This window comes from Myotis myotis, unplaced genomic scaffold, assembly GCF_014108235.1.
Source record: "Myotis myotis isolate mMyoMyo1 unplaced genomic scaffold, mMyoMyo1.p scaffold_m19_p_4, whole genome shotgun sequence".
NCBI classification, from domain to species: Eukaryota; Metazoa; Chordata; class Mammalia; order Chiroptera; family Vespertilionidae; genus Myotis; species Myotis myotis.
In genome coordinates this window covers 102,497,535-102,513,642 of record NW_023416346.1, presented here as the reverse complement: position 1 = coordinate 102,513,642, position 16,108 = coordinate 102,497,535, and the positions used below count along the sequence as shown (strand labels likewise).

Sequence of the window (16,108 nt, the reverse complement as noted above, 5' to 3'; positions counted from 1 at the left end):
CCCATTGGCTAATCATCGAGATATGCAAATTAACTGCCAACCAAGATGACGGCCGGCAGCCAGGCAGCTGAAGCGAACAGGAGGCTTGCTTGCTCCAGTGAAGGAGGAAGCCAAGGTTCCCCGCCTGCCGCTGCCAGCCTCTGAGCTGCAGTCTAAGAAACAATGTTGCAAATATAGAAGCTAAACAAACCCCATGCTTTTAGCCAGCAGGCCAAGCTGGAGTTGCAACAGTGTTTCAATTATAGAACCCATACAAACCAGATACCTGCTTTCAGCAGCCTAGGTCTCAGAGCTGGAGCTAAGCCTCAGAGCTAAAGCCGTCTCTCAGTTCCAGTGACAGCCATAGAAGGTAAATAAATCCCAGAATTAAAAAAGAAAGAAAAAAAGGAGAGGTTGGGAGCTTCAGTCACCCGCCAGCCTGAAACGGCCCTCAGTCCCTTGCCTAGACTGGCCAGGCACCCCATTGTGGACCCCCACCCTGAAGGGGGTGTGACCAGCTGCAAACAGCCATATCCCCTCACCCATCCTTATACAGCCTGTGGGGTGGACATTTTCCACCCCTGGTTTAAAGAAAGTTTTCAGTGGTTTCTTATCTTTTGTGGTATGATTATAAGGCAGTAAGATCAATTCCACTAGCCATAAGGAAATTAAATTTCATTACTTTTTATTAAGTTCATTGTTTCTAGATTTAATAACAATATGTATATTTCAAAAAAATCAAGTATTGCTCGTAGTATTTTCATCAAAAACTTGCCCTTTGTTATATTTAATATTTCAAAATACAATTATTAGTATTATTCTGCAGTTTTATCTTCTAATTGAATTTATTGGAGGTAACATTGGTTCACAAAATCATGCAGGTTTCAGATGTATATAGCTCAACAACACATCTACAAACTGCATCATGCGTCCATCGCTCCAAGCAAAATCTCTTCTGTTCCCATTCCTGCCCCTCTTTTCCCACCTCCATCTATCCTCTACCCCACTTTCCCTCTCGCTATCTTCACACTGTTGTCTGTGTCTATGTGTTTTTTTTTATATAAATGTGTGTGTTTTTCTGCTGTTTTAATGATAAAGTAAAGCTACTACCAACCTCAGAAAGCAATTGTGATGGTTAGTGAGTTATTTAATGCTTTTCTACTTTTTGAATCTGTAAAATACTAAACAAAGGTTCATCATTTAAAGTTTAAAAATTGTGCCATCAATCCAGTTGAGATTTCTAGTGGTCCCTCCCCCCACCCCCCAAAAAATAATCACTGGTCTTTGTCCAAAATGTAATGTTATTACCACCCATGTCCTTTGACAAGTGTTTTAGAGAGACTTGATCTCATTTTTTGTGTAATAGTCTTAAATTGAAGTGTAGTTCTGATTTTAACTGATAAATTTTCATATTTTTTTATAGCCTATGAGGAGATTACATTTTCTGAATATTTAAAAACTCAAAAATTAACTCCCAACCTCCAACATTTTGTTCTGCATTCAATTGCAATGACATCAAAGACAACCAGCAGTACCATAGATGGTCTCAAAGCTACCAGAAAGTTTCTTCACTGTCTTGGGCGGTATGGCAACACTCCTTTTTTATTTCCTTTATATGGCCAAGGGGAACTCCCTCAGTGTTTCTGCAGGTAAGACTGCCATTGGTTCTTTTTTTTGTTGTTAAGGTGATACTTGAATAAAGGATGAAAATTAGAAAGAAAATTAAAAATGAGATTTACTTAAGATTTAGTATTTTCAAACTTATACTTTGTTGTTCTACTTTCTTATAATCATTCATCCTGCATACCTACTTAATACCTAAATGATATATTCAGTTTGGTCTGTTTTTGAGCTTTAAAGATAGAATCATACAGTACATTTCTTTTTCCACTCAGTATTATGTTTCAAAGTATCATTCTTGTGTATAATTATAGTAAATTTATTTTCATTGCTATGCATTGTGAATTATATATTATAAATATAGCACAATTTATTTTTCCATTTTTGGATTGAAGGACACCAGATGTTTCAAGTTTTTTGCTTATATTAACATCCTTGTATGTGTTTCAGGATATACATAATCAAGAGTTTCTCTAGGATACATGCCTAGGAGTGGAATTCCTGAGGCATGGGATAGATATAGGAATGTTCATTCACGATAATGCCCAGTTATTTCTCCAGAGAGTTGTATCAGTTTACATTCCCCTAACAGTATGTCAGAATTCCCACAGCTCTGCATCTTTGCCAATATTTGGTATTATCAAACTTTCTAATTTTTGTCAATTTACCTCACATAAAATACCATCACATTGTATGTTTTTAAATTTTATTTTTCAATTACAGTTTACATTCAATATTATTTTATATCAATTTTAGGTATATAGCATAGTGTTTAGGCAATCATATACTTTACAAAGTGATAAATTGGTAATTATATCACATTGTGTTTTTATTTTGCATTATCCAGATTACTTATGAATGCCTTCTCATATGGTCATTGGTTATTTGTATTTTCTTCTGGGAAATGCTTTTTAGTGTCTTTTGCCCATTTGTCTTTTGGGTTATCTTTTTCTTACTGATTTGTTGAAGTTTAATATATTTTGAACACTAATCTTTTCTCAGTTATATGTGTTATGTATATCTTGCCTTATAGTATTTATGATGCATAGATATCAGTAAGATAAATGTAGTCAGCCCTAGCCAGTTTGGCTCAGTGGATAGAGCATTGGCCTGTGGACTGGAGGGTCCCAGATTTAATTCTGGTTGGGGGTACATTCCCAGGTTTTGGGCTCTATCCCCAGTAGGGAATGTGCAGGAGGCAGCCAATCAGTGATTCTCTCTCATCATTGATGTTTTTATTTCTCTCTCCCTCTCCCTTCCTCTCTGAAATCAATAAAAATATATATTTTTAAAAAAGATTAATGTAGTCAGGTATTGCAATCTTTTCTTTTGTGTGTAGCATTTTTGTGGCAGTAGAGCACAGTAGTTAAGAATCTGGACTGTGGAAACAGACTGCATAGATATAAATCCTGGCTCCTCCATTTACTAGCCATGCACTCTTGGGCAAGTTTCACAGTCTCTATTATGTTTTCAAAGAATTAACTTTTGGGTTTTTTTTTTTCTCTCTGTTATCATTTGTATCCCTGTTCATTAACTTCTGCTCTTTATTAAATCCTTTATTTTCCTTTCTTTGGGTTTTGTTCAGCTCATCCCTCCTATCTCCTGTCCTTGTCAGTTCTGAGGCTGATACCCAATTAATTCTAGTCATCTTTTTTTTTTAACTTTATAATGTAAGCATTTATGATGATAAAGTTCTCACTACTGTTTTGAATCTTACACAGTTATTATGTACTAGAGGCCCGGTGCACGAAATTTGTGCACTTGGGGGAGGGGGGACTACTGCCCCTCAGCCCAGCCTGTACCCTCTCGCAGTCCGGGAGCCCTCGGGAGATGTCCAACTGACCGCTTAGGCCCGTAAGCCAGCAGTCAGATAACCTAGCGCTGCGGCAGAGGCAGGAGAGGCTCCTGCCACCACCGCTGCGCTCTCCAGCCGTGAGCCCAGCTTCTAGCTGAGCGGCGCTCCCCCTATGGAGGGCAGCTCCTGCATTGATCGTCTGTCCACTGGTGGTCAGTGCACGTCATAGCGAATGGTCGACAGTTCGACTATCTGCCCCCTGGTGGTCAGTGCATGTTATAGCGAGTGGTTGAGCGGCCTTAGCATATCATTAGCATATTATGCTTTGATTGGTTGACCAGGCGACCAAACACTTAGCATATTAGACTTTTATTATATAGGATTATTTTTATTATCTTTTACTGGTAGTCCTATGTATCTTAATTCCTATTACTATTTTTTCATTGACCCATGAGTTGTTATGAAGTGTTTTAAAAGAGCTAATTTGTTTGATTCTTCTGTTTTTACTGAATTTAATTGTATTGTGTCTAGAAATTGTTTTTATAGTACTAATTCTTCAAACTTTATTTTATGACTTATTATGTCCTGAATTTTTGTAATTTTTCATGTGTTCTCAAGAGGAATGTGTTTATCTAGTTGTTGGTACATGGTTCTCTAATTATTGGTCTTGGAGTCTATTAAGCCAAGCTTCGAGTTATAATTTTCAAACTTTGTTTTTATTGAAGACTTTTTTCTTTGACCTATCAATACAAGAGTAAGGTGTTTTGAAATCTCCCATTATGATGTTTGATTTGTCAATTTATCTCTATAATTTTATACGTTTTTACCTAATATTTATTTTGAGGCAATTTATTAGTCATACAAATTTATAATTGTTTAATCTTCCCAATTTAATATTTTACATTATCTGATGACTTTCTTCATCCCTAATAATACATTTTTCTTAAGGTCTACTTTGATATTCAAATAGCTACTTCAACTTTTGAGTATTTGTCTGTTATATCTTTCTCTATCCCTTTATTTTTTAAAACTTTTCTGAATCTGTATTTAGAGCTTTAAATAACATATTACATATTTTTAATTTCATCTGACGATCTTGTTTTGCTACCAGTCAGGATGAGCCCTATTAACAGAAATCTGTTCCTTCCTTCTGAAGTATGGAATTTTAAAAGTTCCTCTACTTTATATCTGTTGGTGGTAAATGCTTCCTGGTTTTTGCATATATGAAAAAAACTTCTGCCTCTTTGTTTTGAGTGAAGATTTGCTATGTAAACATTTCTAGGTTGGCAATTCATTTTTTAATTTTATTGGGGTGACATTGGTCAACATGAACATGTAGGTTTCAGGTGTGGGTTTCTATTTTACAAGGTCTGTATATTGCACCATGTGCCCACTACCCAAAGTCAAATCTTCTCCTGTCACCATATATTAGGACCCCCTCCTCCCCCAACCCCCTTCCTTCTGGCAACCACCACACTGCTATTTGTGTTCACGAGTTTCAGTTTTATATTCCACATATGAGTGAAATCATATGGTTCTTAGCTTTTTCTGACTGACTTAGTTCACTTAGTACAATGTTCTCAAGGTGCATTCACGTTGTTGTAAATGGCATTATTTCATCCTTTCTTATGGCTGAGTAGTATTCTGTTGTGTTTATGTACCACATATTTTTTATCCAGGCCTCTATCGCAGGACGCTTTGGTTGTTTCCATTCATTTTTTGTAATTAAATATATTGCGGTGCCATTGGTTATTAGCATTATATAGGTTTTAGGTATACATTTCTATAATACAGCATATGTATATTGCATTGTGTGCTCACCACTTTAAATATTTCTCTCAGTACTTTAAAAATTTATTCCATTGATATTTGGGTTCCATTTTTGCTTTTGAGAAACTTGATGTCAGCTTAATTATCATTTCTTTATAAGTGAAATCTCTTCTCTCTCAGGTTGTTTTTAAGATAGTTTGTCTTTGGTGTTCTGCATTTTAATTCCAATGAATTTAGGATTCCTTTATATAGGTTGTCCCCCAAAATATATACACACCTTGAATGATTATAACGTCAGTGTTTATTAACATATAATTCATTTTTAATATTTAAAAGCATCTACAGAAATGTGTAATTTTTTTTGTCAATGCCTGTTTTCAAACTGATAACCTATCTGGTCTAAGCACTGCTGATAACACGAAACAGTGGAATTGCAAACATCAAGAATCATTTCTATCGGTATTTGTGTGCCCTCAATTCATTGACTGTTGCCAGTTTTGTAACTTTATCTTTTATGTATCCCCATAAGAAAAACTCTAGTGGCACCTTAGGATAACTTTTCTTAGTTCAAAGTTTAGTCTGGCTTCGCCCATTATTTCAAATCAGTTAATTCTGAAAACGAGTGAAAACTAAGTGAGTTATCAGCTGTTATAAGTGTGTATACATTTTTTGGGACACTCTATGTTTATCTAGCTTGATATAAGTTGAACCATATGAAATTAACAATATTAAACCATTTGACCTACAATTTCATATGGTATAAACAACTATATTGCATTTCCTCTTTCTGTAAATTGTCATTTATCATTTTGGAAAATTATCAAGCAGTATTTTTGCAATTATTGTTTTCCTCCATTGTCTTTCTTCTCATCATTTTATTTGTAAGCAAATAAAAAAAAGAAAATCACTTTTTTATTTCTTAATCTCTTTTTCTTGTTTTCTCTATCCTTGTCATTCTCGCTGCATTCTGAATACTTTATTAATATCTGTTTTCCAGCTTATTAATTCTCTTCACCCGTGACTAAGCTGTAGTTTAACTCTTTTGACTTTAATATTTTTATCTTTCATCTCCTCCCCAAATCTTCTCTGTCATTGTTTGATATTCTCTTCTGTTTGTTCATTTTCCCCCCCAGATCTTGGCTTTTATTTTTTTTTCCATTATTGATTAAGGTATTACAAATGTGTCCTTATTCCCCCATTGTCCCTCCACGCCCCCCCCAGTCCTGCCCTCACCCTCACCCTCACCCTCACCGTCACCCCCTGTTGTCTGTGCCCATCGCTTATGCTTATATGCATGCATACAATTCCTTTGGTTGGTCTCTCCCCCTTACCTCCACCCTCACCTACCTTCCCTCTGAGGTTTGAGCATCTGATCGATGCTTCTCTGTCTCTAGATCTGTTTTTGTTCATCGGTTTATGTTGTTCATTATAATCCACAAATGAATGAGATCACGTGATATTTATCTTTCTCTGACTGACATATTTCACTTAGCATAATGCTCTCCAGTTCCATCCATGCTGTTGCAAATGGTAGGAGTCCCTTCCTTTTTACAGCAGCATAGTATTATTCCATTGTGTAGATGTACCAAAGTTTTTTAATCCACTCATCTGCTGATGGGCATTTAGGCTGTTTCCAAATCTTAGCTATGTTGAATTGTGCTGCTATGAACATAGGGGTGCATATGTCCTTTCTGATTGGTGTTTTTAGTTTCTTGAGATACATTCCTAGAAGTGGGATGACTGGGTCAAATGGAAGTTCCATTTTTAGTTTTTTGAGGACACTCCATACTGTTCTCCATTTTTTATATATAGAAATTTTACATTCTGCCATATGTTGTTTCTGTTGATATATGTCAATGGTTTATTTATTTGTGCCGTGTTTATCTTTGATTGAGAGTTTATATTTCATCGACTTTAATCTGTGAAAATCTAGGAACCCAAATTAAGGATGCTTCTTTTCAAGGATTATTTGTTTGCTTCAGTCAGAAGGCACTAACTCTTGAGCTCACTTCCACTCTTCTTAGAGCATCTTCATTTAATATGGGCAATAAGACTTGATTTTTTCCAATTGCAATATTTGATGCTCAAAGCTTTGAATTCAGCTCAGCATTTGCTTATTCTGTGCATGTATATGTGCGTGTGTGTTTGGGTTTTGGGGGAGGGAGGTTCCTGTGGATAGTCCTCTTATTTCCTTATATCACCTCAGTGCAACAAAAATTTTGTTTAATATAAGAAATAGTTTTTTTTTGGTTGCAACTGGAAGTCTCCTTACACTTTCCAGTCCAATGTATTGCTAGAAGTGGAAGTAGGTATTCTCAATCTACATTTGTTAACTATGTGATTTTATGAATGGAGGTGAGAATTTTATAATTTGAAAGTAACTTAATTCTGAATATGATAGGTCTGTGTATTTCAGACAAGATCTTTCTTCTTTAATTGGTTGTCAAAGTAGGGATGGATAGGGAGTGTCGTATCTCCAAGGACCTGAGGTCCTCCTACTAGAAATAACTTTCAGGGGAGTTCTATCATTTTCTAATCATACTTTTCATCTTCCTGTGGCATGGCCTGATTCAAAAGGAGCCACATTCTTCTCATGGTGCCATTTGCTAATCACTCCTACAGAACTTTAGGGTAAGGAATATAGGGACAGAATAAACATATCATTGAGGAATGAGCCAAAGTTCCCTGGCTTCCTTACTAGCACATTATGAAAATGAAATATTTAACATAATTTATTTTTCCATTTTTAAATTGATTTTAGAGAGAGGTAGGGAGAGAGAAACATTGATGTGAGAAAGAAACATCGATGGTTATCTCCCATATGCACTAAATCTCTATATTTTCTTTTCCAATTTATACACTTTCTAAATATGTATTTGGTTTTTGCTTATTTGTTGTTTTATGGGAAAAGATGTTTAAAAGTTTTATTTAAACTTTTATTTTCTTTTATTCTTGTGCTGAAATAAAATTTCAGAATGAGACCCTTATGTCTTAATTCCTAGACAAGAAAACATTTTTCCCCAAACAGTATAATAATCTCCTAATGTTGAGGTTTGATCAGCCTTCCATATCTTTTTATCTTCTTCAGAACTTAACTTATCTCAGAATTTTGTGTGTGGTTCAGATTTAATGTTTGTTATACAACTTATACCTCACCCTTCCCAATTTAAAGCGATACTTTCAGAGTGTTGTAATTAAATGTGTGTATACATAGGTAGCTAGATGATGATAGATGGTAGATAGATAGATAGATGATAGATAGATAGATAGATAGATAGATAGATAGATAGATAGATAGATAGATAGATGTTAAAAACAACAAAAAACATTTTGTCTTAAACTTTTGGGTGGTTCTTTGGTAATTAAAGTTACTCAGAGTTCTTCCTACATATGGTATATATGAGTCTGTGTGAATTATAATAAAACTGCATTTATGTGGCCTAGGCATATTAACTTTTAATTTAATATTTGATTCCCTGTATAATACTTTATAATTTCATATAAATATTGTTGTGTTTATGTCCTAAAGTGCTAACACTATCACCATCTATATATCATAGCCTACACTTTTTATCACCAGGTTATCAGAATTAGGTGTCACCTGTTCTGTGATTTCTAACCACCATTCTATATTCTGTTTTAATATAAGCCTCTTAAGCATTTCTCACAGCCAGTTACAGTGTGTTCTCATCAAGGCTACTGTTATAAATGGCATGCATGCATATTTATGTGAAGGATTCAAAGACATTTGTAAGTCGTATCCTTGCATTCTAAGTGAATTCTGCATAAACGGTATAACATTTTAACTACTAGAGATAACTTTCATGAATAAATGCCCTTTGAGGTTTTTATAAATTTAAATAGATTTTTAAGCAAAGAAAATGATGCTTATTTATTATACTACCTACTACCCATTAATATGTCATGATACATAAATTGGACCGTATTGGAAGAAAAGTCATTGAAACCAGTATGTTTTTCTAGTCTAGCAAGCCATAGAATTTTCCCTACTATATTTTAGTTGGTTAATATTTTTTCTGGCATGCAGAACAGGATATGTATGTAGTATTTAGGTTTTTAAACTCTCATAATATATCTTCTAAACAGAAGTTCTTTTTAAGCCCTAACTGACTAATTCATTTATGTTATCTGTATGGTTGGTAACATAGTAGCCTTTAGAATTACTTTCTGATTCAGAGTAGGTTTTATATATTGTGTCATGTTTTCATAACCTGTGAAATGGAGCAGTACCAGTGGGCACAAACAAACTTTACATTTTTTTATAGATAGACCCAGACTGCCCAGAGATTGTTACTTGTGTTTTGTAAAGAGAGGGTAGTTAAAATTGGCCACAGATTATATTGAAGGAAACTTTTATTAGTTTATATATTCAATTGCATGTGAAGTCAGAGCAGAATTGAGATGGCTTTTAGTGTCTGCCCTAAATGTTCTTGTCCTTTCACCCAACAAGTATTGGTTAGATTTTAGATCTAATTTGACAATACATTATTATTTTTCCCTTCAACAACATTCTCCTTTAATTTCTCTTCTTGATAAAAAAAGTCTCCCTACTATTCTGATAGTAATACAACAACAAAATTTGAGTGGGAAGAATGCTTTTATATTGTTTTGACTGGTTGTCTAATTTTGCAAATGAGGAAACTTAACATAAAAAGATGCTGAGCCTAGAAATCAGACTTCCTGATAGGCATTTTTTATGTCTCACCTCTTATACAATTTTTAAACAATGTTTTCTGTAAACAATAAAAGGAGGTAATTAATAAAAAATAGATTTTGGGGATTTTTAAATATTTGTGGTACTTGTCAACTTTTAACAACTTGTAATTTGCTGTGATATTTTTTTTTCTTACTGTCAATACATAGTCACTTTCCTAAAGAAAGCTGGAGAGAATAGGGCTGTTCTTACGGTATTTTATAAACATGTTCTGATTCTCTGCCCAATAGCAAATATTGGTTTAGATGAATAAAGAAAATCTTTCAACTTCTCCCATTTTAATTGATAAAGGTAAAAGGAAAAACAGACCATGAGCAAATCAATATCCCCTCCACCCTTATAACTGTATGTGTGCATTTAATAAACACTAATGTGGATCTGAGTCCATTAGCAGTTAGGTTTTAGAGATTAGTTAGCATTTCTCTGTTTAATGCTCCCAACACATCATGGTAGAACTGCATGATACACCTAAATGTAGGTGCATAAACTGGCCCTATGTCTAATTGGTGGATTTGATCAGTTTAAATGTGTGTCTGTGTTTAAAGCTTGATTATTGAATCAGGCCTTAAATATTTGAAATTAAATGTTAAAGCATTGCTAAAGTGAATTCAAAAGAAACATAAATTAATTGAACATTGAGTTCATAAATCGTATGGTTAAGTAAGAAATATTTTCATAGTGGATCGCTACACACTATTGTTTTACAACACTGCAGCTGAGTAGAGCTGCATTGAGATATGTCAAATGTTCTTAATCTAAGGTCCATAGGTCCTTGGAGTGTATATACAAGATGTTATATATGTGTCTTTAGGAAAAAAAAATTCATAGTTTCATCAGATTTTCACGGGCATCCATGACCTAAAAACAAAGATTGAGAACTATTGCTTTGAATTTTCAATGAAAGTAAAAGGTGTTTGGGGTATCTAAAGACCGTAGAGATACAGGAAAACTTAGAACATGTTGCTATTGGAACTGTAATTTACAGACATCTCTTTGGAAAAATGCAAACAGATATCTATAGTATAGTTGTGTGGAGAAATCATAAATATAGAATAATCAACGAGGGGGTACATTTTAGAGCTGGACCAATGGGGTAAAATCCTGGTCCTATCATTTACTAGCTCTGTATCCTTGGACAAGTTATTTAACTTTTCTATACTCTAGTTTCTTCATTTTTCATGGGGATAATAATAGTATCTACCTCATAGATTGTAAGGATTAAAATAAATTAATATCTGGAGAGTGCCTAAAACAGTGCTTGCCTTAATAAGTACTGCATACATGTTAGCTGTTATTGATATTACTGTTACTATAATTATTATAATTATTGCTGGTGCTGCTGCTGCTGTTGTAGAATGCCACCAGGGCAAGTATGAGGCTGATTTAGGGACTGAGCAAACCTTGGTGTTCTAATCCAGGAGGCCCACAACCTTTTTCTGTAAAGGGTCATATAGTAAATAGTTTAGGCTTTACAAGTCATGTGGTCTCTGTTGAAACGATTTGCAGTCATAGACAATATGTAAAAGAATGGACATGACGTGTTTCAAAAATCTCTTATTTACAAAAATAGATGGAAGGTTTTCTACCTCAGTTTAATCAGTTGAATATGCTTTTTGTCTACAAAATATAATAATACTTTTTGAAAAACCTGATTCATTCATTAAGTATTTGATGGATAAATGAATAGTAAGTATTTATAAATTGCTACAACATTTGCATGTTAATGAAGCTGTAGTATTGTCTTTATCTCAATACTACTCTGTTGAGAGTAGTATTTCTCAAACTTTCACCTATGCCAGAATTTAACACATGGATTACTGGGTCTCATCCCCAGAGTCTGACTTGTAGATCTGGAGTGGGACCTGAAAATTGCATTTCTAATAAGTTTCCAGGTGTTGCTGATGGAACACTATTGAAATGGAATCATCCAGGGGAATGGCTTCCTGGGCCTAATTCTAATTAATAAGAAAAAAAAAAAAGATTCAAAAATAGCAGAAAACTTGAGAAGAACCATGTCTATTATTTGTTATTAATTTATTTTAATTTTTTTCCCTTTTAATTCAGTAGCTATATATTTTAGCTTCCCTTCTCTGCCTAGTACTCTCTTAAATGTAGTGGATACATGTAAAAAACAATTTGACAGCAACAGTCTTTGATGTCAGTGTCAAGAGTGTTTACTCTAGTTGAATAAAGAAAACACACACTTAGGGATCAATCGTATCTAATATTAGACAAACATGGTAATTAACCGTACCTTTGCTATGCCTCCCATTGGCTAATCAGCATGCAGGCAGGGCGGGTCAGCGCCATCCTGCCTGCCCCGCCGCCATCCGGGCCTGCTATTTGCCACCCAGGGCGGTGGGGTGGGATAGCGCCATCCCACCTGCCCTGCTGCCATCCGGGCCTGCTACCTGCGACCCGGGATGGCGGGCGTCCCATGTGCTACCTGACCTGGGGCAGCCTGGCGGGGCAGCAGCGATCAGCCAGCCTGCCCCAGGTGTCCCATGTGCGACCTGACCCGGGGCAGCCGGGTGGGGCAGCAGTGATCCACCAGCCCGCCCAGCCGCTGTCTGGGTGTCCCATGTGCGACCCTACCCGGGGTGGCCGGGCGGGGCAGCAGCGATCGGCCGACTTGCCTGGGTGTCCTGTGTGCGACCCGACCCAGGGCGGTGAGGTGGGACAGCGTGGCTCCTCTGTTACCCCAGCTTCCTCATCACAGCTCCCTTGGGGGCCTAAGCCTTTAGTCGGACACCCCCTGAGGGCTCCCTGGCTACCAGAAGGATGTCTGACTGCAAGCTTAGGCCTGATCCCCCAGGGAGTGGGCCTAAGTCGACAGGTGGACAATCCTCCAAGGGGTCCTGGACTGCAAATGGGTGCAGGCCGGGCTGAGGGACCCCCCTCCCCCAAGTGCACAAATTTTTGTGCACTGGGCCTCTAGTTAGAGAATAAGAAAATATATTTCCTCAGGTTTCAGAATGTGCAATTTAGTTATAAATGGCATCAGTACTCAAAAATGATTGGAAGGAGCCTAAACAAATATGACTTGAAATTAATTCAATCAAGGCACACAGAGGACACTTTGATGAAGTTATAGGAATCTCAGACTGCTCTGTTAACTAATACATATCCTGAAAAGAGTAAGATGATTGGGCTTACTCTGAGCCAAACTACTAGTGGTCTGACACCATCTATCATTGAATATGGGCAGATACACAGTTGTTCTAGAGCAGTGGTTCTCAGCCTTCCTAATGCCACAACCCTTTAATACAGTTCCTCATGTTGTGGTGACCCCCAACCATAACATTATTTTCGTTGCTACTTCATAACTATAATTTTGCTACTGTTATGAATCGTAATGTAATGATATATGTGTTTTCCGATGGTCTTAGGTGACCCCTGTGAAAGGGTCGTATGACCCCCAAAGGGGTCACGACCCACAGATTGAGAACCGCTATTCTAGAGGCTCTTGGTTTAGGTCAGCGTTTCTCAATCTCAACTCTGTTGACATTTTTGGAAGGATAATTGTTTGCTGTGTTTGGGGAAGGGCTCTCCTGTTCATCAAAGGATGATTAGCATCATCCCTGGACCCTATCCACTGGGTACCCATTTACTTGTGCTACACAAAAATGTCTTCAGTTATTGCCAGATGTCCCATAGGGGCAACATAACTCCTATTTCAGAACTACTGGTTTACTGTAAATCAGTATATATATTGAATTGGTGTAGCCTACTCAGTTAAATATTTAAAGGCAGAGAGAATAAAATGTTCTTGTAGTCTTTTCTTATAATCTTACTAGAGGCCAGGTGAATGAAATTCATGCACCAGGGGTGTGTGTGTCCCTCAGCCCAGCCTTCACCCTCTCCAATCTGGGACATCCCTCTCACAATCCAGGACTGCTGGCTCCCAACCGCTCGCCTGCCTGATTGCCCCTAAGCACTTCTGCCTGCCAGCCTGATCACCCCCTAACCACTCCCCTGCGAGCCTGATCGATGCCTAACTGCTCCCCTGCTGGCCTGATTGCCTCCAACTGCCCTCCCCTGCCAGCCTGGTCACCCCTAACTGCCCTCCTCTGCAGGCTGGTCACCCCCAGCTGCCATCCCCTGCAGGCTTGGTTCCCCCCAACTACCCTCTCCTGCAGGCCTGGTCCCCCCAACTGCTCTCCCCTGCAGGCCTGGTCCCTCCCAAGTGCCCTCCCCTGCAGACTTGGTTCCCCCCAACTGCCCTCCCCTGCAGGCCTGGTCCCCTCCAACTGCCCTGGGCTGGGTCCCCCCCAACTGCCCTCCCGCCGGCCTTCATTGACCACATGGGGCAGCCATCTTGTGTGTTGGAGTGATGGTCAATTTGCGTATTACTTTTTTGTTAGATAGGACTAGAGGCCTGGTACAGGAATTTGTGCTCGGGTAGGGTCCCTCTGGGTGGCCTGCAGGGATCTGGCCAAAATCTGCAGTCCAACACTGCCTGCAGCTCCTACCTGCTGCTTCTGCTCTTCCCGACCCCACTATGGCTGCCACAGGCTTGCACCCAATCAATCCCGATCAAGAGGCTCACCCTGCCGCAGCAGTGCTTGCCAGCCATGAGCCCTGTGGATAGCGCCCTCCCAAGGGGAGTGGCCTGCGGGATCAGACTGAAACCAGCTGTCCGACATCCCCTGAGGAGTCCCAGATTGTGAGAGGGCACAGGCCATGCTGAGGAGGGACCATGGGAGGGCTCGGGAGGGACCATGGGAGGGCTCCAAGGTGTGTCCTGCCTATCTCACTCAGTCCCAATCGGCCGGACCCCAGCAGCAAGCTAACCTGTTGGAGCATCTGCCCTCTGGTGGTCAGTGCACATCATAGCGACTGGTTGACCAGTTGACTGTCCCTTGGTGGTCAGTGCATGTCAAAGCGAGAGGTTGAGCAGCCTTAGCATATCATTAGCATATTATGCTTTGATTGGTTGTTCAGTTGTTCTGATGTTCGGTCTATTTGCATATTACCCTTTTACTATATAAGATTACTCAATTTTGGTTCAATAATCTGGAGCTATGTAAAAATTCTTTAAAGAGAACAGCTTAAAATATTTTGGCATTTGATTTCATGGAATAATTCATGCAGTTCATTTAGCAAATTACCTGACATATAGGAGAAAATTCTTGGATAACGTATTATCTTAGTCATTAGAAAAAAATGAAAATACTGAAAAAAGAAAACACATATACTCACTCTTATGAAGAAATACAAGCCCTATTGCCCGCCTTTGAATTCCACCCCTAGAGTTAGCCATTGCGAAATTAGTTGCATATCTTCCTGTCTTTTCCATGCCTGTACAAACATCTTTGTATAATTGGGTACATGTGTGCATACTTATAAAAATTTAAATAATTGAGTAGTTCTTTGATATACAGATGTATGTACCATAATTTAACCACTTCCTATTGTTGATATTATCATGCTAAAATGTCTTTTTTATATAAGAAATATAATTTCAAATGCAGAAAATTTGGAAAACAGGAACACAACTATTAATATTATTATAATAATTAACTTAAATCCCATAACCTGTTAACAATAATGATACAACATTTTGGTATATTTTCTTCTACTTTTATTCATCCATACATTTAAAAAGCTATGTAATTATAATGCTCTTAATTTTTTTATTTGGCTGTCTTAAATTATAGCATAAATAAATTTATAGCCATCATTTTCAAAACACATATTTCAGCTTAAAATAGATAGCAGTAGGTTATTATAAGAGGAATTCTTTCAGTTGAGGGGTTCCTAACCTCACATCCAATGCCTGGAATCAATCACCTGGGTTTCAGGAATTTGGAGGTAAATATCCTGAAATTGCATGCCAGATTTTGGGCATAGCTGTATTTTTCTAGGAAGGAGATTCATAGCAGCATGAAATAGATGAACTGAAAGCTTGTCTCCCAAAAGTTTGAGGACTGTTGTTTGAATAGCATTTTTACAAACTCTAGGATCCTGGAGGATAAAGTAAGCACAGCAACATAACTCATTTTCTGAATCTTTTGTATATAATTTTACAGATGGTTTTCCCTCTAGTTAATAGTTGATATTGGCATAGAGATTATACATAAAGTGTAGAGGGTAAGCATGATGATGTGTGTATGATCATTTGTTTGTTTTTCCCTTGAGGAGAGAATGTTGCATGGGATGAACAGCAGGGTGGTGAGATAATTCATCATTTTGAAACCTGTTCTCTG

The 16,108-nt window shown here is 37.5% G+C and overlaps 1 protein-coding gene across 1 annotated transcript in view; it reads left to right on the top strand.

The window, feature by feature from the left end:
• The window catches only part of CHM (CHM Rab escort protein), a 258,996-nt gene that overhangs the window by 135,947 nt on the left and 106,941 nt on the right, over positions 1-16,108 (top strand). The window contains exon 8 of the mRNA XM_036305573.1: positions 1,403-1,628. Coding sequence (XP_036161466.1) covers positions 1,403-1,628 — 226 coding nt within the window. The remainder of the gene's footprint in view (positions 1-1,402; positions 1,629-16,108) is intronic.